General features: G+C 36.2%; 1 protein-coding gene across 7 annotated transcripts in view; it reads left to right on the forward strand.

Annotated features, from left to right (window-relative positions):
* The window catches only part of LOC136032149 (zinc finger protein 271-like), a 107,194-nt gene that overhangs the window by 52,566 nt on the left and 27,613 nt on the right, over nucleotides 1-27,015 (forward strand). For 5 of the 7 annotated variants that reach the window (XM_065712332.1, XM_065712330.1, XM_065712328.1 and 2 more), the window contains exons 9-10: nucleotides 389-597; nucleotides 18,056-18,223. In XM_065712332.1, coding sequence (XP_065568404.1) covers nucleotides 389-597; nucleotides 18,056-18,223 — 377 coding nt within the window. The remainder of the gene's footprint in view (nucleotides 1-388; nucleotides 598-18,055; nucleotides 18,224-27,015) is intronic. The other 2 variants (XM_065712334.1, XM_065712333.1) reach the window with 1 other exon arrangement.

Here is a 27,015-nt window from a genome sequence, read left to right on the forward strand (position 1 = left end):
CAAGCATCAAGTTAAAGATTTGAAAATTGTTTCTGGAGCTATTTCCAAGGGTGAGTATGAGCTGTTTATAGTTATACTAAAACTTACCCAATGCAGTGTCAGAATTTAGTTAGCTCCCTTGAAGATTCCTCAATTGGTTTATGAAGGATGCAAACATGCTTATGTACACGCCACAGATCCATAAATTCAAAGCTTAGGGGGACAATGTCAAAATTTTTGCAGATGGAGGGGGGAGGGTTGGAAACATATATTTAGTCTAAAAATTCAAGTTTTACCTAGTAGGGGTTCTTTGAACAACTTTATTTTTGGGAGGGGGGTTGCAATCAGGTATTTTGGCCAAGAATTGAACATAATTTAAAGTTTCTGGTGCAATTGAACTTTATTTCAGAAGATGATGACAGTGATCATCGGTCAGAATTAGCAAAAGAAAGAAGAAGAGAAGCTCATACTGTTGCTGAACAAAAACGAAGAGATGCAATAAAAAAAGGATATGATGCACTTCAAGAGCTTGTGCCCTCTTGTCAGCAAAATGATGGAACCATTGCCATGAAGATGAGCAAAGCTATAGTCCTACAAAAATCAATTGAATATATTCAGGTAGACTTCTTCACATTATTATGTTCTGGTTCAATAACATACCAGACACAAGATGGTTTATAAGTACAATGACAGTACATACTGAAAAAGTTGAGATACTGTGTTAAAGTTTCCCCCCGAATTCCCTCCGAATCTTTTCCCCCCGAATTCCCTGACGAAAAAAAAGCATATACCAACTGGTACCATAAGAGGTTGGTAAATACTCTATTTGTAATGTAACTCATATGATTACTGTTTATTGAATTAAATTTATGTATATTTTTACTCTGAATCTTAAATACACAGTTGCACTATCTTGGTAAACACCTCCTTACAGGGGATTGTCCATATTTCTTTTGAGGGGGGGGGGGAGAAGAGGGACAAAATCATAAAGTTTTGTTTGGATGGAGGCTTTTCCTCACTTTTATACAGTCATCAGATACATCTAGTAGTATGTAGGACACGTTTTAAGAGTAATGTGGGCACAATGTATTATTTACTATTTTTTGTTGTTGCTGTTTAGACCAGGGCACTTCGTATCAAAGGAGTTGTCGTAGAAACTTCAAAAAAGGGCTCATTCGATTAGAAATTGAAAGGGCTAGTGCCCTCTTTAATAGTTGAAAGTGATTGGAGGGTAACTAACCCCCCTCGAACGCCCATCACTTTCCCAGACAGATTCAGTCAAAATTTTGAGATATCTATTTAGTTCAGCATAGTTGAAAGATTCGGAAATTGTGTCTTTGAGGATGACTCCCCCTCCCCACAGCCTCATGGCAAGGGTTTGTAAGTTATTCCCCTGGGGGCGTTTAAGGTGTATATTGAAAGGGTGATCGTATAAATTTCAGAAAGGGCTCATTGTATTGTTAATCAAAAATTCTTGTGCCCTCTTTAAGATTCAGAGTGATTGGGGGTGGATATCCCCCACATCTCGTATTTTCCGTACTTCTAATTCGTACTTTCCGTACTTCTTTTCGTACTTCTAAGAATAGTGCCCCTTTTCATATTCAAAAGTGATTAGAGGGCACCAAACCTCCCTCTTACGCCCACCGTTTCCCCAAACACACCCGATCAAAATTTAGAGTTAGTTAAAAGGTCCGGAAATTATGTCTTTGAGGATGACAACCCCCCACAGCCCTCAGGGCAAGGGTTGTAGGTTATGCCCTGGGGGCATATGAAGTTTGTATAGAAAGGGTGGTTGTAGAAGCTTTAGAGAGGGCTCTTTGGATTGGTCGTCAAAAGTTCTAGTACCCTATATAAGATTAAAAGCGATCGAAAGTCGGATATGACCCCCAGCCTCATATTTTCCTGAAATGAATCTGATAGAGATTTTTAAATGGCCATTTGTTGTAAAAAAAAAAGGTGGATACCTCCCACACCTTGTATTTTCCCGAAATATGTCTGATAGAAATTTTGAGATAGCCATTTGGTGTCGTAGAAACTTCGAAAAAGGCTGATTGGATTGGCAATTGAAAGGGCTAGTTCCCTTTTTAATAGTCGAAAGGGATTGGAGGGCAACTAACCCCCTACTCCCCCCTATACCCACCATTTCTTCAAAAATATCCTATCGAGATTTTGAGATAGCCATTTTATTCAACGTCGCTGAAAGGTCTGGAAAGTGATTAGAGGGCAACTAAACCTCCTGCCATGCACACCATTTCCCCAAACGCATCCAATAAAAATTTTGAGACAGCCATTTTTCAACGTATTTGAAAGGTCTGGAAGTTATGTCTTCGAAGGTGACAACCCCCCCCCCCCCCACAGCCCTCAGGGAAAAGGCTGTAAGTTATGTCCTGGGGCATATAAGGTATATATAGAAAGCGTGATCGTATAATCTTTGGAACGGGAACATTTGATTGGTAATCAGAACTCTAGTGCTCTTTTTCAGATTCAGAGTGATCAGAGGGTGGATACCCCCCCCCCCCCACGCACACACACAGCTCCTTTTTTCCAGAAATATGTCTGATTTCAATTTTGAGATGGTCATTTGTTGTCGTAGAAACTTCGAAAATGGCTCATTCGATTGGAAATTGAAAGGGCCAGTACCCTTTTAATAGTAAAAAGTAATTGGATGGCAACTAACCCCCCTTCCACGCCCACCACTTCCACAAGCAAATCAAATAAAAATTTTGAGATGGCCATTTTGTTCAATGTAATTGAAAGATCCGAAAATTATCTCTTTGAGGATGACCTACCCCTACACCCCCCACAGCCCTCAGGGCAAGAGTTGTAAGCTATGCCCTGGGGGCATATAACGTATATATAGAAAGGGTGATCGTATAAACTTCGGAAGAGGCTCATTGGATTCGTAATCAGAAGTTCTAATGCCTCTTTTAAGACTGAGAGTGATCAGAGGGTGGATACCCCCCACCACACCTCGTATTTTCCAATGAAATTTCGAGATGGCCATTTGTTGTTGTAGAAACTTTGAAAACAGCTCATTCGATCGGAAATTGAAAGGGCCAGAGTCCTTTTTAATAGTCGAAAGTATGGGAGGGTGACTAATCCCCTCCCTCACCCACCATTTCCCCAAACTCTTCCAATCACAGTTTTGAGGTGACCATTTTTTTCAAACATAATTGAAAGGACCATAAATTATGTCTTTGAGGATGACCCCCCCCCCCCCCACAGCCCTCGTGGCAAGGTCAGTTATGCCCTGGGTACATATAAGGTATATATATATATATATATATATATATATATATATATATATATATATATATATATATATATATATATATATATATATATATATATATATATATATATATATATATATATAGGGTGACTGTATAAACTTCGAAGTTGGTTCGAAGTTCTTGTCGGTTTTTGGTTGGTTTGGTTTTAAGGTTTATAAAGAAAGGGTGATGGTATAAACTTCGGAAGGGACTTATTGGATTGCTAATCAGCAATTCCAGTACCCTTTTTAAGATTCAGAATGATTGAATGATGGATAGCCCCCCTCCAAACCTTGTATTTTTTTGGGATGGTCATTGTTGTCGTAGAAATTTCGTAAAAGGCTCATTCGATTAGAAATTGAAAAGGACCAGTGCGTTTTAATAGTTGAAAGTGATTGGATGGCAACTAAACCCCCTTCCACGCCCACCATTTCCCCAATCACATCAAAGAAAAATTTTGAGGTGGCCGTTTTGTTCAGCGTGATTGAAAGGTCCAAAAATTATGTCTTTGAGGATGGCCACAGCCCTCAGGGCAATGCCAGTTATGCCTGGGGGCATATAAGGTATATATAGAAAGGGTGACTGTACAAACGTGAAGGGGGTTCATTGTTTTGGTAATCAGACACTCTAGTGCCCTTTTTAAGATTCAGAATGATCGGAGCGTGGATAACCCCCTCCAAACCTCGTATTTTCCCATAATGCATCTGATAGAAAGTTTTAGATGGCCATTTGTTGTCGTAGAAACTTTGAGAAAAGCTCATTCGATTGGAAATTGAAAGGGCCAGTGCTCTTTTTATCAGTCAAAAGTCATTTGTGGGCAACAAGCCCCCCCCCTTCGCACCCATCAATTCCCAGAAGACATCTGATCAAAATTTTGGGATAGCCATTTTGTGAAGTATAGTTGAAAGGTCTGAAAATTATGTCTTTGACAACTCCCATACCTTCTCAAGATAAGATATTCAATTTCAAAAGATGTCTATCACAAGCCCCGAAGGACCGAATTCGCATTTCAGAGTCATAAAAAAAATCGTAAAAATAGCACAAAAAACTGAAAAAACTGGCTAAACAATGCCAAAAACAATAAAATCAGAAAGGCAAAGCCATTCATTAGTACAAAATATCAGAAAGTTAAAAAGGTAAAAGCTGAAAAAAACTAAAACAGAGTGAGATAAAATTAATGTTAAAAAGGTTTAAAAGAGAATATATAAACAAGGGGGAGTGAAAAAAAGAATAAAACGAACATAAAACTTGAGTATCACCAGTACCAAAGAAAAAAAGGAAAACTAGCGGTTTATTTTATCAGTAATGAAGGGGGTAAAGGTTTTTTTTATACCTGTAGGTTAAGCAACGGACAAGATAGGAACGGGTTCAGAAACAGTACATGGCAGGCGGTGTCTGGGTGGAGACACCGTCTCCACCCAATCTTTTGGGGAAAATGTTTTCCTTGCCAAGGTTTATTATTGCATTTTTTGTAAAACGGATACACAACGTTCCTCTCCTGCGCTCAAGAGTTTCCAGCTTGGCCTTTTTTAGAAGGAGTAGTTATGGTACCATAACTTTTTTTAAAGTTATTCTCAGGGCTATTTTTTGAATGAACTCAGTTTTTTTCTGATTCATCACAGGATATGTCAGGATGCCAAACTGGATAAGCATATTCAATATGCGGGTTGATAAAGGAAATATAGATCATTAAAGAATGGGAAGGGGGGACGTTAAATTTATTCAAGAGCTTAAGGAGAGACATGGATGCATTAGCTTTATGGACAATATCTTTAACGTGGATATCCCACTTTAGATTAAAGGAAATTGTAACCCTAAGTAATTTAAAGGAAGACTCAGAAATATCTGGGAGGATAGGGTTGAGGAAAAGGGGTGAGGTTTTAAGGAAACATATTTGCATTGTCATAAATTTAGAGGGGTTTACTCTCATGTGTAAGACCGCAGCGTCATCTGCAATATCATTGAGGATACTCACAGGGTTGCTTACTAAGATTCGGTAGCAGGTTTCAACAACCGATAGGTCATCCACGAATTTCCATCTGTTGGGAAATTCCTTAGCGAGGCTATTTATCATAACAGAGAAATAGAAGGGACTTAGGAGAGTACCTTGGGGTACTCTATTGTTGACAGGGTGGGGATTGGAATAATGATTCTGATATTTGAATATCTGTGATCTATTTGAAAAAAGGAGGAAACCAATTTACCCAGGAAAGAATCAATTTTGAAATCAGTTACAAGCTTCTCAACTAAAATATTTTGGTTAACAAGGTCAAATGCTTTTTGAAGGTCAATGGAAATTAAATTTATCCATCAATTAGGCTTTTTGAGAATTTTCTCAATTGAGTCAATAAGAAAAACAAGGTAATGGGGAGTAAAAGTGGATTTGATGTTCCCGAATTGTTTCAAGTCAGTAAAAGGTAGGATTTTCTCCTTTAGCCAATCTGCAAGGAATCCTTCATCTAGTTTAGAGAATGTAAGAGTGAGTGAAATAGGACGAACACCTTCAAAACCAGGTTTTCTGTCTTTCTTTTTCAAGGTCGCTATGAAACATTGTTTCCAAATTTGCGGATATTGGCCAGACTCAGTAATCTCATTGATTGAAAATAACAGACATGGGCTTTGAGAGAAAGTCACTGAAAGCACTAATAAGAGGAAACGGGATATCTAAAGGGCAGACACTTATTTTTCGTGGTTTCCCAATTCTTCTTTTAATCTCAGACGGAGATATTGAGGGGAAAGGAGGTGGAAGAACATCAGTAGGTAATTGATAAGACAATGCCGGAAGACTCTGGACGATAAAAGCAAGGAACTTGTTAAGATTATTAGCAGTAACTTCTGGGGATTCGGGTAGGTTGAAATCAAGCTGGTGAAGACTCCTACCACACAACTTTTTTTTTTACCTCGGAATACCAATTTTTTTCGTTTATTGGTAAACAGTTCTTTGACCTTGTTCTTGTAGTAGGATCGGGCAGATTTACGTATTTCCTTTTTAATTGCTTTTCTTTGTTTATTAGCTTCATCCAGTTTACTATTTCTGAAAAAATTCATTTTTTTTCTAATTAGTGCTTTTATTGGTTGATTAATGAATGTTTTGTCACTGGAGCACTTTTTAAATCTTTTTTCAAACATTTCGTGGTAACGAATTGTAGTAAGGAGCGACCCGGCTCAAAGTAAACGAAACTCTAAAAATGAGAATTTTGATGCTAAAAGATACATCAAAAGAATCGGATTTTCATGCTGATTTTAAATATATGTTTCATCAAAATTTAGTCTTTGTCATCAAAAGTTACGAGCCTGAGAAAATTTACCTTGTTTTGGAAAATAGGGGAAAACACCCCCTAAAAGTTATCGAATCTTAAGGAAAATCATATCATCGCATTCAGCGTATCAGAGAACCCTATAGCGAAAATTTCAAGCTCCTATCTACAAAAATGTGGAATTTCATATTTTTTGCCAGAAGACAGATCACGGGTGCGTTTCTCTTGTTTATTATTTTTTTTCCAGGGGTCATCGTACCGACCTACTGATCCTAGAATGTCGCAAGAGGGCTCATTCTAATGGAAATGAAAAGTTTTAGTGCCCTTTTTAAGTGACCAAAAAAAATTGGAGGGCACCTAGGCCCCCTCCCAAGCTCATTTTTTCCCAAAGTCAACGGATCAAAATTTTGAGATAACCATTTTGTTCCGCGTAGTCGAAAACCGTCATAACTGTGTCTTTGGGGATGACTTACTCACCCGCAGTGCCTGGGGGAGGGGCTGCAAATTACAAACTTTGACCAGTGTTTACATACAGTAATGGTTATTCGGAAGTATACATACGTTTTCAAGGGGATTCTTTTGGTTTGGGGGGTTGGGTTGAGGGGAGTGGGCTATGTGGGAGGATCTTTCCTTGGAGGAATATGTCATGGGGGAAGAGAAACTCAATGAAAAGGGCGCAGGATTTTCTAGCATTACTGTAAAAAAAACAACAATGAAAAAATAAACATGAAAAAGTTTTTTCAATTGAAAGTAAGGAGTAGCATTAAAACTTAAAACGAACAAGAATTATTAAGCATATGAGGGTTTCTAAAAATACTTTAGCATAAAGAGCCAGGTATTTAGGAGGAGATAAATACATTGCTCTTTACGCTAAAGTATTTTTGGTAATTTCAACTACTTATTCTACGGCCTTTCTGATTCAGGGGTCATTCTTAAACAATTGGGACAAAACTTAAGATTTAGCATAAAGAGCAAGGTATTAAAGAGGGGACAAACCCCCTCATATACATAATAAAAATACAAGAGTATAAAAGTTTGTTACGTAAGTTAATTCTTAAGTTACGTATGTTTTTTACTAATAAAAACATTCGTTAAAAATTAAAAGTTCTAGTTGTCTTTTTAAGTAACCGAAAAATTGGAGGGCAACTACGCCTCCTTTCCCACCCCTTATCTCTCAAAATCGTCTGATCAAAATTAAGTGAAAGCCATTTAGCCAAAAAAAGAATGAGTACGCAAATTTTATTTTAATAACTTATGTGCGGAGAGCCAAAATCAAACATGCATTAATTCAAAAATGTTCAGAAATAAAATAAAAAAAACTAGTTTTTTTTACTGAAAGTAAGGAGCGACATTAAAATTTAAAAGGAACAGAACTTACTCTGTATATGAAATGGGTTTTCCCCTCCGCAATCCCTCGCTCTTTACGCTAAAGTTTGACTCTTTGGCACAATTCTAATATTTAAAACAATTAAAAAATTTAGCGTAAAGAGCGAGGCGTTGAGGAGGGAAAAACCCATTTCATATACGGAGTAATTTCTGTTCGTTTTAAGTTTTAATGTCGCTCCCTACTTTCAGTAAAAAAAAAAACTATTTTTTTTTTATTTCTGGGAAAGAAATTAGATATTTATCGTTTAGATTTTTGTAAAAGGTAGTGATTTTTTCATTAAGATCATGCAAATTATAAATATCAGACCAATACTCAGTACTCAGCCACGTTCCAAAAGAAAGAAGGTCAGCATTTTGAAGGGGGTGGAAAAGCCATAAGTTACTAAGAATGTATGCTTAAAACTAAAAGAGGGGGACAGAAGGAGGGAAAATGGTAACTCCCACCCAATGGAGGGGGCAAAAATGGATTTTTGGGAAGGATATGAGTAACTCCCACCCAATTGAGGCAAAGCTGAGGGGGGACTGTAAAAATTATTCAGATTAGCTAGAATGATATCAAGAGAGGTATTTGCCCTAGTTGTTGGTATTTTAACTATTTGCTTAACTTTTTGAGAGGAGCAAATTGAATTCATCTTAAGTTCATTGGTGTCACCAACCAGAAAAAGTCCGGCGTTTGGGTACTTAGATATTACAGAATCAGCGCTGATCTGCAACTGCTGGGGAAATTAGCATTTTGCATCACTATTGCAGCAATATTGCATCATCGTTTTGCACCTATTGCAATGATATTATAGGGACGGTGGAGTACTTTAGGTCTAATACTTAGCCAAAGGATTTCATCCTACTCAGATAAATTAAGAACAGGAATAATTTTACGGAAAAGGTTGCATTTAGTAAAGAACATGACATCACCTCCTTTTTTTCCAAGTGGGTGATCCAAAGGACGGAGCCGTTGGGTGCGAGATAACGACTGAAGATTGAATATACTTTGCACTTTACTGAAAAAATGGCTGTATATATGTATATGTACAAAAATACTGATATTTATTCCTTAAAGTTTTAATAGTTTTTAATTTATTAAAGTTAAAAAAATTAAAGCATTTTAATCGTATTTTGTTTATTTAAATCATAAAATAAATAACCGAGTCAAACTCAAAACGAGCAAAAATTAAAATGAGTAGGTCTGACAATCCCCATCCCTTCTCAAAACCAGAACATAATTTACACTTTACTGAAAACAAAATATATTTAAAATGTTTTCACTGTTTTTATTTGTTTAAAATGTTTTTACTAGACATGAGGGAAGTCCTCCCCCTTGCACTCAAAATACAGCGCGAGTGTCTGGTCCCCTTTTTAAGAGTAACACGAGATTGGATGGCAAGCAGCCCTTCTCTCAAGCCCATTCATTTTTCAAACACATCCAGTCAAAATTTTGAGAGAGCCATTTTGTTCAGCGTAGTAGAACGGTCCATCAACTATGTCTTTAGGGATAATAGGCATGTCAACCCCCCACAGTTACGCCATTTGTCCATTACTCTTTAAAGCTAAATGTTTCTTTAAAAATAAATCCAAAAGCATTGTGTTAAATGGCTGCCAATAAGACACTTCAGCAATGCAAAGACACTTTCAGCAACTTAAAAAACTTTTTCCACAAAATAAGTTTTTCAAAGAAAAGTTGAGCTCGATTAAGCCAAGAATGAGCATAAATAAAGTCAAATAATCTTCCAAGCGTAAAACTACCACAAATCACTATCAATAAATAAATGAAACTCAAAACAAACCGAAATTACGATAAATAGCCGAGTCAAAAATTTTATTCATTTAAATCATACTATGAATAGCCAAGTCAAACCCAAAACGGGTAAAAATTAACATGAGCAGGGCTGATGACCCCTATGCCTTCTCAAGACCAGAACACAATGTGCGCTTTGCAAAAAAAAAAAAAAAAATACGTTTGAAATGTTTTCACCTTTCTTACTTTCACAAATGAAAAATTATCAAAACCTTAACGAAGAAATGTCAGTATATGTCAATTTAACTGACAATCCACGGTCCTTTGCTGGTTTATTTTTTCAGTAAAGCGCAAATTGTGTTCTGGTCTAGAGAAGGCATAGGGGTCATGAGCCCTACTCAAGTTAATTTTTGCTCGTTTTGAGTTTGACTAGGCTATTTATTGTAATTTCTGTTCGTTTTGAGTTTCATTTATTTATTGATTGTGATTTGTAGTAGTTTTACGCTTGGAAGATTATTTAACTCATTCTTGGCTTAATGGAGCTCTTTACTTTTCTTGTGGAAAGTTTTTAAAATTAATCCTACATAAAAGACCTTGGGCTGAAGAGCAGGGTTAGACTTTGTCTTGCTATTCTGTGTCCTAAATACAGTATAACCTTTGGATACCATTTTAGGGTTATATTACCAGCTTTATTTATTCATTATGATTTCCCACTACATCATTATAAAGCTAACAGAAATAGCAAGTTTTTACTATATTTGTAATTATAATGAATTTTTGTCATGACATCCCGGCAATGATATAATTCTACTGCTAGTTGAAATTAATATTACTTAAATATTCTTATCCCCAACAGGGAAATCCTTGCTTGCGTAGCATCAGGTTGGGCCTTTCACTACTTTTCCATACCAGAATTATGACTGTTAGTAATGCTGCATCATGACCTCGAGAAGTGGCGCCAAATTATAGCCTTGTAAATGACACTACATTTGCCTTGGATTCTGATGAATGGGTAATTCTTCTGGGTTTGGCCTGTTTTGGTGTTTTTTGTTTTTATTTATGTTTTTTGGCGGGGGGCTAAAAAACCTCATCATAGCTAGTTTATCTATTATGGGTTACCCCCCCCCCGTAGTAGCATGATATTTGCAGACATGAATACATAATGAGCTGGAGATAATAGTTTGGAGATTGTCTGTGCAGGATTTCGATTCTTGTTGATAGAAGAGCATCACCAAGTGCTAAAAACCATGCTATGAACAAGGTAGATCCAGGATTGCATAAAGCCTCCATTCAACTGGAGGCTCCTGGGAATTATTGCTCTCTGGTTATAAGTCGGCTCAAGTACTTTATGTAGACTTGAGAGGATATATTAGTCCCTGTCCTGCTCTGGTTCTGGAAGCAATGCTTTTCTTTTAGCCGAAATATTTACAATGATTTAAAGAATATGAAAATTGTAACTTGGAATGTTACAACGTTAAAAAAGAACTATCATATCAATATTTTGACTGACGAATTTAGACATTCCGAACAGGACTTATTAGGAGTTTCAGAAACTCGTATCCGAGAGGTAGGAAACATGAAATTAGGTGATATAGAATTTAGTTACTCAGACAGGAAAGATGGGGGTACAGAGGCAGGGATTAGGGCTCGTGATGGATAAGGAAGTTGCTTAGTCTTGCTTAGGTTGGGAAGGAGCAATAAGAAAATGCTAGTCGTTCAATTTATGACAAAAAATGGAGGATGTCAACATAGTAGTATATGCCCCAGTAGAACCAACTGACAGAGATAGTTATGAATTTTACCTACAGCTACAGGAACAGATGTACAGGGTCCCTGGCAAAAATATGGTGTTTTAGTGTTAGACTTTAACACCCAGGTTGATAGAAATAGGGATAGATGGTATCCTAGCCCAAGTCAATTTTGTGTTGGAAAAGAAAATAGTGATGGTTACCGACTGCTGCAATTTTGTAGGTGTAATAATCTGGTAATAACCAATAAAATATTTGATAATAAAGTGGCTCATAATTCAGCTAAAATTATTGATTATGTTATTGTAAACCGAAGACTCACAGGAGCGATGCAAGATGCTAGGGTATAAAGGAGTCCTGTTATTGATGTTGAAAGTAAAGATTACAAGTAAAGAGTAAATGCGGTAATTATAGAGGCCAGTGCTGCAACAAGTACTCCAAATTTTTACTTAAGTATCAAGTACTAAGTACTCATTGTTTTTTACTTAAATATCAAGTAATAAGTACCTTCCAAATTCTTACTCAAGTATCAAATATCAAGTACTTGCCAAAATTGTTCCTCAAGTACTACTTCAAGCATTTATTCTATATATATATATATATATATATATATATATATATATATATATATATATATATATATATATATATATATATATATATATATATATATATATCTATATATATAAAAATAAGTTGTCTGTGGATCTGTGGATCGTGGATCAGGTGACGTCATGTTTCTTTGTCGGCTGACATCATGAAATTAGTTGTCGTCATTTTTGTTATGACGATGCTTAGTATATTGTAAAACACATTAATTTGGTTAATAATATACCATTTAAAACACCAAAATGAACATGCTGGAGTAGTCACTCGGTGAGAGAGGGTGTCAGAACGGAGAATGAAGGTCCCAGGTTCAAATCCTGGTTAGGCTAAAAAAGGTAAAAAACTAAAAACTAAAAAAAAAACTGAAAAAACTAAAAAAAGGCAAAAACTACAAAAAAAAAAAAAAAACTAATAAAAAAATAAAACAGCCGAAAAACTAAAAAAACTAAAGAAACTAAAAAAAGGAAAAAACTTAAAAAACTAAAAACTAAAAAAAAGGAAAAAACTGAAAAATAGAAGAGAAAAAGAAAACTAATAAAATTAAAAATAAACATAAAAAAAATAAAAAAGATAAAAACTAAAAATAAAGTAAAAAGAAAAAACGAAAAAAAAATAAAAAAGCTAAAAAAAAGGTAAAAACCAATAAAAAACTAAAAAGAAAAAAGGTGAAAAACTAAAAAAAAATTTAATCTAAAAAACTAAAAAAAACTAAAAAGGTAAAAACTAAAAGAACTAAAAAAGAAAAAAAACTAAAAAAAGGAAAAAAACTGAAAAATAAAGGAGAAAAAGAAAACTAAAAAAATATAAATAAAAGTAAAAAAACTAAAAAGATAAAAACTTCAAAAAAAAACTAAAAAGAAAAAGAAAGAAACTAAAAAACCTAAAAAAAAGGTCAAAACCAATAAAAAAAACTAAAAGGAAAAAAAGGGAAAAAATTAAAAATTTATTTCATCATATACCAATTCAAAAACGAATGTATACCGGGATGACGACCGGGACACAGGGAATATAAATGACACAACTACAACGGGGACGCCGGGGGCACAGGGGGATATAAATGACGACCGGGACACCGGGACACAAGGAATATAAATGACGCCCGGGACACTCAAAGAGAAATCACAGACTGGGACACCGGGACACAAATGACGACCGGGACACAGGGAATATAAATGACGACCGGGACACAGGGACATAACTACAAAGGGGACGCCGGGGTGCAGAGGGGGATATATAAATGACGATGGCGACTCAGGGAATGGTCGATTAGCAATCACCATCAACAAAGCTCAAGGGCAATTATTAGAATCATGCGCCACCCCAACAGCTAGTATATATATATATAAATAAGTTGTCTGTGTGTGTGTGGGTCTGTCGGGTGACGTCATGTTTGTGTGTCGACTGACGTCATGTTTTCGACTGACGAAATTACAGACCGGGACATCGGGACACAAATGACGACCGGGACACCGGCACATAGGGAATATAAATGACGACCGGGATACTCAAAGAGAAAGCGACCGGGACACAAGGAATGTTCGATTAGCAATCACCATCAACAAAGCACCGGGACACAAATGACGACCGGGACACAGGGAGTATAAATGACGACCAGGACATAAGTAAAAAAAAAATAAAAAAAGGTAAAAACTACAAAAAAACTAAAAAGAAAAAAAACTAAAAACTAATAAAAAAAGCTAAAAAAACTAAAAAAGAAAAAAAAAGAAAAAAAGGAAAAAAAAAATAAAAAAAGGAAAAAAAATGAAAAATAAAGGAGAAAAACAAAACTAAAAAAAATAAAAATAAAAAAAAAACTAAAAAGGAAAAAGAAAAAAAACTAAAAAAACTAAAAAAAAAGTAAAAACCAAAAAAAAACTAAAAAGAAAAAAAGGGGAAAAATATAAAAATTTACTTCATCATATACCATTTCAAAAACAAATGTATATACAGACCGGGACACCGGGATACAAATGACGACCGGGACACAGGGAATATAAATGACGACCGGGACACAGGGACACAACTACAAAGGGGACGCCAGGGGGCAAAGGGGGATATATAAACGACGACGGGGACAGAATGTTCGATTAGCAATCACCATCAACAAAGCTCAAGGGCAATCATTAGAATCATGAGGTATAATTAAAAAAAACTAAAAAAAAGGTAAAAAACTAAAACCTAAAAAAAGACCAATTCAAAAACGAATGTACATACAGACCGGGACACCGGGACACAAATGACGACCGGGACATCGGGACACAAGGAATATAAATGACGTCCGGGACCCTCAAAGAGAAATCACAGACTGGGACACCGGGACACAAATGACGACCGGGACACATTGAATATAAATGACGACCGGGACACAGGGACACAACTACAACGGGGACGCCGGGGGGCACAGGGGTATATATAAATGACGACGGCGACACAGGGAATGGTCGATTAGCAATCACCATCAACAAAGCTCAAGGGCAATCATTAGAATCATGAGGTATAGATCTGAATACGGATTGTTTTTCCCATGGACAATTATATGTTGCATGTTCAAGAGTCAGCAGTGGGTGTTGCATGTTCAAGAGTCAGCAGATGGTGGGGGCGCGAAGCGCCCCCACCATCTAGGTGTTGGGGTGGTGCGAAGCGCCACCCCAACAGCTAGTATATATATATAAATAAGTTGTCTGTGTGTGTGTGTCTGTCTGTCGAGTGACGTCATGTTTGTGTGTCGACTGACGTCATGTTTTCGACTGACGAAATTACAGACCGGGACATCGGGACACAAATGACGACCGGGACACCGGCACATAGGGAATATAAATGACGACCGGGACACTCAAAGAGAAAGCGACCGGGACACAAGGAATGTTCGATTAGCAATCACCATCAACAAAGCACCGGGACACAAATGACGACCGGGACACAGGGAGTATAAATGACGACCAGGACATAAGTAAAAAAAAACTACAAAAACTAAAAAAAAAGATAAAAACTAAAAAGAAAAAAAACTAAAAACTAATAAAAAAGCTAAAAAACTAAAAAAAATAAAAAAAATAAAAAAAGGAAAAATAAAGGAGAAAAACAAAACCAAAAAAAAAAATAAAAAAAGAAAAAATAAAAAAGAAAAAAAAACCTAAAAAAACTAAAAAAAGTAAAAACCAAAAAAAAACTAAAAATAAAAAAAGGGGAAAAATACAAAAATTTATTTCATCATATACCATTTCAAAAACGAATGTATATACAGACCGGGACACCGGGATACAAATGACGACCGGGACACAGGGAATATAAATGACGACCGGGACACAGGGACACAACTACAACGGGGACGCCGGGGGGCACAGGGGGATATATAAACGACCGGGACAGCGGGACATAAGGAATATAAATGACGCCCGGGACCCTCAAAGAGAAATCACAGACTGGGACACCGGGACACAAATGACGACCGGGACACAGGGAATATAAATGACGACCGGGACACAGGGACACAACTACAACGGGGACGCCGGGGGGCACAGGGGGATATATAAATGACGACGGCGACACAGGGAATCGTCGATTAGCAATCACCATCAACAGAGCTCAAGGGCAATCGTTAGAATCATGAGGTATAGATCTGAATACGGATTGTTTTCCCATGGACCATTATATGTTGCATGTTCAAGAGTCGGTAAACCTGACAATCTATTTATATGCACAGACCATGGGACAGCAAAGAATTTTGTACATTCGCAAGTTTTACGTAGTTAAAAACACATATATATATATATATATATATATATATATATATATATATATATATATATATATATATATATATATATGTCTTTGTAATCACTTATAGGGGGAAGAAACGCTTGTTGGATTTTGATGACAATTTTGATGGCCAGATTTGGTGCCAAGGATCATGAGACACATCAAGTTGAAAGATGAAGACCCTAGCTTAAATAAAACAGGGGGGAGAGGGCTTTACCTGCTAAAAACAGTTTTTTGTTTAATTCAGAGTAACTTGCAACTGAAGTGATGGATCTGAATGAAAATTGAACCAAAAAGGCCTAAGACCATGACACATATCAAGTTTTGAGATAAAGACCCTAGTTCAAATTTAACAAAGGGGAGTGGGTTTTAATTCCTGAAAAATTTAAGTTTTCAGTTTAATTTGGTATAACTTGCAAATGGAATAACGGATCCAAATGAAAACTAGACCAAAGATGCCTAAGATATGGGCTCATATCAAGTTCTGGTATCACAAACCCTATCTCAAATAGGGCGAGGGGGAGAAGGTTTCAAGTCTAAAGAAAGTTGAGTTTTCCTTTAATTTAGTAGGGCCTATAACTTATGAATGGAGTGACAAATCTGAAGTCAGATTCGTCTGAATACCTGAATTTGCTGGAACTAATTTGACAAAATACCATGGTATTGGATCCAGCTAGAATTGCCTAGACTTGTTTATTGCAGACAACATTTAGATGGGCAAAGATTCATAGCTTCAATAGTTTTAACAATAATATGGTCCTGAAGATGATGAAATGGTAGAAATCTGGTTCAGTTGATGAGATGACTAAACTTAAACACTAATGTTAGAAGTATAAGCCCAAATGGACTACAGTATGCAACATTTAGCACAAAACAAGGGATTTTAGCTCACTGTTGACCAGTGAACTGTGAAATGATTTCAGTTTTCTTTGTTATATAACTTTTAAACAAAAAATAAACCAAGTGCTAATCATACTATAATTTTTTTCTTCAAAAACAAATACCTTATTTCACTCCAAAAATAGGGCATGGAGCTATATCTGAGTTTACTCTAAATCTAAAGGATGATGTTTCTTGTACATTGCCAAAGCACGGACACACAAAAGCTGTATCTGAGTTTGCTCTAAATCTAAAGGTGATGTTTTCTTGTATATTGCCAAAAACACAAACACAAAATTTTCGTGTCAAAGGTAAAGTATTTGAAAAATCAAGTACATTAAAAGTATCTTAAGCAATAAGTATTTCGCAATCTTACTTAAGTATCAAGTAATAAGTACACCCTAGAGTTTTTACTTAAGTACAAGTACAAGTAATGGAAATTTTTACTTAAGTAGTACTTCAAGTAAAAGTATTTCAAGCAAGTGACAGCACTGAGAGAGGCATTAGCCTGATTTCTGTGGGTGGAAGATGACTTAGTATAATGATACTTTTTAGACTTAGAGATACTGTTGATTAAGTTTTAAGAGAAGAACAGTGTGGTTTTAGGAAGGGTAAAGGATGTGTCAACCAAATTTTTACTCTTAGACTAATAATTCAGAAGTATCTGAGTCGTCAAACACCTGTAGTCCTTAGTTCTATAGATTATGAACAAGCGTTCGATTCAGCTGATAGAATTTTTTTTGTAAAGTTCTTATCCTTGTTAGACCAGACAAAGACATTAAAGATATTAGAGCTATGAATAAGAATAAAATTGCTGACGTTAAGGTAGGATATGAGGTTAGTAGCTGGTTTCATATTAAGTCAGGAGTTAAGCAGAGTTGCGTTCTATCCCCATTTATATAGATCATTTTTATAGACTATGTCCTAGGAAGCACAGCAAAGGCAATGGAAGAACATGGAATGAAATGGGGAAGTAAAACTCTCCTGGACTTGGAATATACTGATGATTTAAGCCTCCTAAATGGAAGCATTAGCAAAATGAATGAACTTTTAGAGATTTTGCGATACATGGTGTAAGAATAGGTTTTAAAATTAATGTTAAGAAGAATAAGCTGAGGAAGAGCGTGTGTAGCTGTGTTGGCCTCAGGCGGCTTAGTGCTGCAGGGAGTTTTTAGTTGTAGCAGTAGTGGTAAATAATTAGGGCTATTCTTATGCCCGTATCTTAACTTTTATTTACCCTAGATACCATTTCTGGGTTACATTACCAGTTTAATCTCGTTTTGTTTATTGTAATTTTCCACAATACAATTCTCAGAAATAGCAACGGTTTACTATATTTCTAATTGTAAGGATAAATTATTGTCATGAGACACTCTAGATGATTCAACTATTATTTAAAATGAATAAATTTATTGACCTATATAGATGCTTTTATCTTAGCAACTAGAAGAAGAGAAGAAAGCGCAAGAGGAACACTTGACGTCACTACGAAAAGAGGTGATTGCTTTAAGAATTATGAAGGAAAATTATGAACTTATTGTTGAAGCACACAAACGGCAACCAGGAACCAATGAAGTCCAAGTACCTGATGAAGCTAAATTCCGAGTTGTAAGACCTTTTTAAATTTGTTGGGGAGGGAAACAACAATTTACTACTGAAATAGTGGAATTTTCATTTACCAACAAAAGCTTTAGTTATAACTTTAAAATAAAACTTGTAAATAATGCATTTCTTTATAATGAAAGTTTTGCTACCATATTTTGCTATGGTCTTTCTCTTTCTCTCTCTGTGTCTTGTCTTGTCAGAAAGGTCTTAGTTAGTATATATTTTATTGAAAAAAAAATTTGCAAACCTATACAACAAGAGGTTGTTTTTTTAAGTGAGGTCCGTTTGAAGATAAGTACACACGAAAAGATTATTTCAAAAAATTAAGTTTATTTTTAGACTGTACATATTTTAATCTATTTATCGGCATAGTTGCAAAGTTTCTTCAAACGCTCATCATGCCTGTCAACAAATTTCAAAGTAATCCCTTTATAAAAACTTTTCGTCTGCTCCAATAACCACTGTTGCCACTTCTAACGGTTGCCACTGAAGTGTTGCTTGATGTTGAGAAACGGATGGTAATCGCTCGGCGCAAGATCAAGACTGTAGGATCGGTGGTCTGACACTTCCCTGCCAAAACTGTCTAACAAATTGCAGGTCAGACTTGCAGCGTGAGGTCTTGCATTGTCATGAAGAAGGACAGTTCTATTTGTCAGTATGCCATTTTTTTTCGCTCTGCAGAGCTTTTTGAGGGCTTGGCAGTATACTTCTGCATTGATAGGGGTTCCTGGTTGTATGAAGTCGACCAACAAAACACCTGCCTATTCCAAAACACTGACGCCATAATTTTGCGCTGGGAAAGAGTCTGTTTGGCCTTCATCTTTACAGGGAAGTGTTTGGGTTTCCATTCCATATTATGTTGGCAGGATTTAGGCATGATATGCGAAAACCATGTTTAGTCTCTAGTTCAACCGGTTGCAACCGTTACAATGATGACGACGTAAAAACGGCAGTGAACTCTTGATTATTGGGACAGGTGGCAAGTTTTTATGAAGAGGTTATCTTAAAATTAGTTGAGAAGTGTGTAAGTGTTTAAGAAAAATTTGACAATTATGCCGAAAATTACAGTAGTGTATGTACTTTCTGAAAATAAATTTAGTTCTTTGAAAATACTATTTCACTGTGTACTTATTTTCAAACGGGCCTTACTTAAAAAGCACGCCTCATACCGACGCAGGGACCTTAGTAGTCAAGAAGCGTCGTTAATCCGATACACAATACGCCTCATATAAAGCACTTTGTTTGTTTGTTGTTGTTTCTGAAACGAAAGCAGTTCAAAAGGCATTGAATGCCTCTGCATCCTAAGCATGGTTTATCAAAGATCATGGGAACTGTGTTGTACCTCCAGTCATACATATTAAAGTTTTTAAATTTAAACATGTGCAAATTTAATTCCATTGAACTTGTCATTCCTATTTTAGTATGGTTTATGTTGGTTGATAAACCTTAAGAAAGTACCAGTTGTATGTTCAATATAGTTTTTACTGCGATCCTTATATTTTTTTTCTAAATTTTTACTAAAGAGGAACTTCTACGGAGACCTTTTCTGCTTCAGTAGCTCACTTGGCTGTTGGCATAATCAAGTGCTGAAACTATTATACTAAATAAAACGAAGTAGCCTATCTTCCTAGCACTAAACATGAAAAATGACTAAATGAAACAAAACGAGAAAAGAAGTACAAGAATAATAATAATAGGCATTCAGTGGCGTGTCTAAGTGGCTTTTAGAAAACCACTTAAAGATTTATTTTTATCACGGCATAAACGTATCAAATACATTTATGCAGGCGTTCCTATTGGAACGGAGTTCCAATTGGAAGGGGCCAGTATTTCAAATGCTGAAACCTATTCTTGATGTTGGAAAAATTTTGTATGGAATATCTGAATGATTTGTTTTGTGGTAATTATGAAATTGGAATTTAGATGGGGAAAATACTGCAAAAATTTAAAGGTAATTGAATATAAAGATTATTATGATGAAGAAATTGAGATCAGATTAAGGTGATACCAAGAAAAAATCCCAGGAGACTCGTACATATGCCTAGCTGAAAATTTTCATTGTCAGCTTTTGATGTTGCTCTAGATATGCAGTATTCAGAATGAGGCTCTAGAGCATGTTTAAATTATTCCCATTCCTCCAGAAAATTTGTATTTTAAATACTATTGCTCTTGCTATATTTTTTTTTATATTCTGGGGGGGTTCCGGGTTTGAACCCCTCCCAGAAATTTTTGTCCTATTCGTTAAAACGTAAGAAAAATGCATATAAACAAATTGTTGATGCGTTATAAGTCTTTCTGTACCCCCTTACCCATACAAAAGTCCTGGATACGCCTTTGTTCATTCCCAAATGTTAATTTATTTATAATTTGATTTTGATATCTGATCCCCAAAACTTTTATTTTGAAAGTGCTCTTCAAATTTCTGTTCATTAGCCCTTAAGGCTCCATTTGTATGTATCCGTAAAATTTTGAAGTATATGGTAATACTGAAAGCTGGTTAAAAGTAAGCATTTTTGACAAATTGCTGGTAAGTCTAAACCAAAGTAAAAAGAGAACAAAAGTAGAAAAATGGTGTGAATGCGTAAAGGTCCTATCCGATTTTTTTTTTTTTTTTTGTGGTCTAGACTAGATTCTATTGAAGGGTTTGAGCGAAAAAAATACTAGATTTCTTGTATATTAATGAAAAGTAATCATGATTTTTGTTAGCATCAATAAGTAAACAAGAAAGATAAAAATTATATTGCAAAGAAAATCAACTCTTTTGCCTTCCATGAGGCAAATAAAGTAAAAACCTTCAGTCATAAAACCAAAGCTTAAAAAGACATGCAACAAAATTGTATTGTTGCAAGTGTCTAATTTGAAATTTTATTTCATTTCGTGTTGGCTTAAAAAAAAAACCTTTCAGATTTTCTTTTATTCTCTATAAAATGCGCATATTTTATCCAGCATTTATCTCACCGACGTCATGCGTACAAGCAAAAGTATATCTACATACTACATATAGTGAGAGGCTGATACGAGGACGTAATCCTGTCACTAGATGTTTATTTTTAGGCCTGTTCTTGGGAATAACATCAAATTGACTATGAAAATATTATCAGTTAAGTTCTTTTTCATTAGGAGGCTCCATTTTTAAGTTTTGTCATGTTTGATCAGTAATAAAATATGTTTCTTATTTTATTAAAAAGATAGTTAAAAACTGTCTCAAATCGATCAAATAAAACGTTTTTACGTAACAACACTGTAATCTTGCAAAATTATAACTAACAATTATCCAAGTAATATTCCTGGAAGTTATTTTTCGATTTTATTGCTTTAACAAAACGTGTGTAGTTCAACTAGTTCCTACATTAATGTTGCACAAGTTAGTGCAGTGCGTTCTGTCAACAAGGAAGATGACGTTTCTTCTAGGATCTGTAGAATATAAACGGCGTATCTATATATATATATAAACTAGCTGTTGGGGTGGCGCTTCGCGCCAACCCAAGCCCCCCCGCGCGCGTAAGTCGTTACGCGCCATATTAGTTACGCACCAGTGTAGTTGTGTCCCTGTGTCCCACCTGTGAATATATATATATATATATATATATATATATATATATATATATATATATATATATATATATATGTTTTTAACTACGTAAAACATGCGAATATACAACATTCTTCGCTGTCCCATTGTCTGTGCATATAAATCGATTGTCAGGTTTACTGACTCTTGAACATGCAACATCTAATTGTCCATGGGAAAAACAATCGGTATTCAGATCTATACCTCATTATTCTAATGCTGTGTCCCGGTATCCCAGTTTGTCATTTCTCTTTTAGTGTCCCGGTCGTCATTTATATTCCCTGTGTCCCGGTCGCCATTTGTGTCCCGGTCTGTAATTTCTATTCGAACAATCCCTGTGTCCCGGTCGTCATTTATATATCCCGCCTGTGCCCCCGGCGTCCCCGTTGTAGTTGTGTCCCTATGTCCCGGTCGTCATTTATATTCCCTGTGTCCCGGTCGTGATTTGTGTCCGGGTCAGTGCTGTCACTTACTTGAAGTACTACTTAAGTAAAATTTTCCATTACTTGTACTTGTACTTAAGTAAAAACTCTAGGGTGTACTTATTACTTGATACTTAAGTAAGATTACGAAATACTTATTACTTAAGATACTTTTAATGTACTTGTTTTTCAAATACTTTACCTTTGACACGAAAATTTTGTGTGTGTGTGCTTCGGCAATGTACAAGAAAACATCACCTTTAGAATTAGAGCAAACTCAGATATAGCTTTTGTGTGTCTGTGCTTTGGCAATGTACAAGAAAACATCACCCTTTAGATTTAGAGAAAACTCAGATATACCTCCATGCCCTATTTTTGGATATGAAATAAGGTATTTGTTTTTGACAAAAAAAAATTATAGTATTATTAACACTTGGTTTAATTTTTGTTTAAAAGTTATATAACAAAGAAAATTGAAATTATTTCGCAGTTCACTGGTCGACAGTGAGCTAAAATCCCTTGTTTTGTGCTAAATGTTGCATGCTATAGTCCATTTGGGCTTATATTTCTACCATTAATGTTTAAGTTTTGTCATCTCGTCAACTGAACCAGATTTCTACCATTTCATCATCTTCAGGACCATATTATTGGTAAAACTACTGAAGCTATGAATCTTTGCCCATCTAAATGTTGTCTGCAATAAACAAGTCTAGGTAATTCTAGCAGGATCCAATGCAGTGGTATTTTGTCAAATTCGTTTCAGCGAATTCAGGTATTCAGACGAATCTGACTTCAGATTTGTCACTCCATTCATAAGTTACAGGCCCTACTAAATTAAAGGAAAACTCAACTTTCTTAAGACTTGAGACCCTCTCCCTCTCGCCCTATTTGAGGTAGGGTTTGTGATACCGGAACTTGATATGAGCCCTGATCTTAGGCATCTTTGGTCTAGTTTAGATTCGGATCCGTTACTCCATTTGCAAGTTATACTAAATTAAACAGAAAACTTGAATTTTTCAGGAATTAAAACCCACTCCCCCTTGTTATATTTAAGCTAGGGTCTTTGTTACAAAACTTGATATTCGTCATGGTCTTAGGCCTCTTTGGTTGAATTTTCATTCAGATCCATCACTCCGTTCGCAAGTTCCTCTGAATTAAACGAAAAACTGTTTTTAGCACGTAAAGCCCTCTCCCCCCTGTTTTATTTGAGCTAGGGTCTTCATCTTTCAACTTGATGTATCTCATGATCCTTGGCACCAAATCTGGCCATCAAAATTTTCATCCAAATCCAACCAACGTTTCTCCCCCTATACGTGATTACACAGACAGACGGACAGACAGACAGACGGACAGACGGATTTTACAGCGTCTTAGGTAGCCATGTTGGCTAATTGGATCCAAAACAAGAAAAATAATGGCATATCATCAAGCAGGTATCATCACCTATTTGGAGAGTGGATAATATCCATCAAGATAGGTTTTTGAGATCCGTCTGTCTGTCCGTCCGTCTGTGCAATCGAGTATAGCGGATTTGTATTGAAATTGAACTATTTGGATTAAAATTGAGCTTAATTAGGGCGATGGGGCTTTAAGTGTTAAAAAAAATTCGAGTTTTTCATTTAATTCACTGTAACTTGCATATGGAGATGAATTTCGATGAAAATTGAATAAAGATGCCTAAGAGTATGATATGCATTGAGTTCTGGGATGGAGACCCAAGTTTAATTAAAAGTTGAGTTTTTCACTTAATTCAGTGTAGCTTGCGAGAGATTGATGGATCTCAGTGAATATTGAACCAAAGTAGCCTAAGACCGTGACAGGCATCAAGTTTTGAGATGAAAACCCTAGCTCAAATAGAACGAGGGAGAGAGGGTTTAAGTGCTGAAAAAAGTCAAGCTTTTGGTTTAATTTAGTATAACTTGCGAATGGAGCAACGGATCCAAATGAAAGCTAGACCAAAGATGACTAGGATCAGGGCTCATATCGAGCTCTGGTATCACAAGCCATATCTAAAATAGGGCGAGGGGGAGGGGGTTTCAAGTTTTAAGAAAGTCGAGTTTTCCTTCAGTTTAGTAGGGCCTATAACTACTTCTACCCATGGCTTGCCCAAAGCCTGGAAATAACCCGTTTCCAAAATAAGTCATACTGAAGCCAACCTTCAACCAAATATTCCGTCCCCAGAGAAAAATTATTTTGTATGGTACTTGGTATTTACCAAGTAACATACAGTGATCGCAAATTCTGTAGGTTTGTCGGCATGTCAGTTCCGGTCTTGCTAGTTTAGGCTTTTCCAGATAAGCTAGGACGACGAAATTTGGCAGGCATATCAGGGACCAGACCAGATTAAATTCGAACTAGTTGTTTCCCCGATTCGACTATCTGGGGCGGGGGAGTGGGAGGACGGTTAATTTGGAAAAATTAGATCGGATCTTAATTAAATTTGATATTTAGATGGATATCATGTCTCAGAGCTCTTGCTTTAAATTCCGACCGGATCAGGTGACATTCGATGGGGAAACCTAAAATCTTGGAAAATTCTTAGAGTGGAGGGATCGGGATGAAACTTAGAGGGAAAAATAAGCACAAGTCCTAGATACGTGATTGACATAAACAGAACGAATTCACTCTCTTTTGGGGAGTTGGGGGGAGGGTTAATTCTGAAAAATTAGAAAAAATGAGGTATTTTTAACTTACGAAGGAGTGATCGGACCTTGAATTTCATCGGATGAAATTTCATATTAGAAGAACCTCGTAACTCAGATCTCATGTTTTAAATCCCGACCGGATCCAGTGTCATTGGGGGGATTGGGGGGAGGGCGGAAATCTTGGAAAACACTTAGAGTGGAGTGATCAGGATGAAACTTGGTGGGAAGAATAAGCACAAGTCATAGATACGTGATTGACATAACAGAAATGGATTCGCTCTCTTTGGGGGAGTTGGAGGGGGTGTTAATTCGGCAACATTAAAAAAATTGAGGTATTTTTAACTTAAGAGCGGGTGACCGTTCGTGAAGTATTTTTGAATTTGATATTAAGAAGGAACTCATGTCTCAGATCTCTTATTTTAAACCTCGACCAGTTCTGGTGACATTGGGGGAGAGTTGGAGGGGGAAACCAGAAATCTTGGAAAACGCTTAGAGTGGAGAGATCGGGATGAAACTTGGTGGTTAGAATAAGCAAATGTCGTAGATACGTGATTGACGAAACCGGACTGGATCCACTCTCTTTGGGGTAGTTAGGGGGTCTAGTGCTTTGGCGAGTTCGGTACTTCTGGACGTGCTAGGACAATAAAATTGGTAGGCGTGTCAGGGACCTGCACAAATTGACTTGATAAAGTTTGTTTCCCCGATTCAACCATCTGGGGGGGGGGCTGAAGGGAGAGGAAAAATTAGAAAAATGAGGTATTTTTAACTTGCGAGTGGGTGATTGGATCTTAATGAATTTTGATATTTAAAAGGACCTTGTGTCTCAGAGCTCTTATTTTAAATGCCGACCAGCATTAAGCCTCTGATTTTTCTTTTAAATTAATCTATTGATTCTTATAATTTTGCTAGAGCTCATGCCATATGAGCTCTTGGCTCTTCCGACCTCGTCACAAGTGCCATAGGAGCTCTTAGCTGTTATTTTATTCCTCTTTTCTCAAAAGATTTTCGACTTAGTCTCATGGTTTTTGCCGCTTCATGGTGTGAAAACTGCTGCTAGAAATAGATAGGTTGCAACTTCTGCCGTATTGTCTTCTAGTATATTTAAATGTGTGCTTGCATAGTTCCTGCGCCCCCTTAAAAGTTCTGTTTCTTACGGTAATATTGGTTTGTCTTCTGTTGCATATGCAGACGACGTTCTTCTTGTTGCCCGGACTCGTCGTGGATTGCTTTATGATTTTACTATATTAACCAATGAACTATCTAAGATTGGACCGTCAGTTAATGCGTCTAAATGCGAGTTTATTTGTTTTAATAGCCCTTATGTGGTTGCTCCATTCGTTGCTGGGACTGCAATTCTGCCATGTTCTTCTTTAGTTAGTTGGCTTAGTCTGCGTTTCGGTCCAGCACTTCACACTACCTTTTCATCCCTAGTGAATCAAGCCGTGAAAAACCTACGCGTCACTTACGGAAAAATATCCCCAAACAAAAGGAGTTACTACCGCAACGGTTTGTGCATGATTTATAACACTTATTGCTCCCCTGTGCTTTTGTTTTTATCAGGCATGGCTCATCTGTTTCGTAAGAAAAATCCCCATACTCTACGTGCGGCTTATTTCAGATATTGCAAATTCCTCCTCCGGCTTCCTAGATGGCACCAAAACAGAAAAATAATTGCTCGATTTGGTTTAGTAGACGTGCCTTCTCGGATTCGGTCTTCCAGTGATAATGTATGTAAAAAGACTATCTACTTTTATATATATATATATATATATATATATATATATATATATATATATATATATATATATATATATATATATAATAAATACTTGAAGTAGTACTTGAAGTAATACTTAAGTACAATTTTGGCAAGTACTTGATATTTGATACTTAAGTAAGAATTTGGAAAGTACCTATTACTTGATATTTAAGTAAAAAACACTGAGTACTTAATACTTGATACTTAAGTAAAAATTTGGAGTACTTGTTGCAGCACTGGTCCGGGTGTCCCAGTCTGTAATTTCTCTTTGAGGTTCCCGGTCGTCATTTATATTCCCTGTGTCCCGGTCGTCATTTGTGTCCCGGTATGCAATTTCATCAGTTGACAAACATGACGTCAGTCGACAAACAACTTCCTGACGCATACACCTCAATCCT

This window comes from Artemia franciscana, chromosome 10 (genome assembly GCF_032884065.1).
Source record: "Artemia franciscana chromosome 10, ASM3288406v1, whole genome shotgun sequence".
Taxonomy (NCBI): Eukaryota; Metazoa; Arthropoda; class Branchiopoda; order Anostraca; family Artemiidae; genus Artemia; species Artemia franciscana.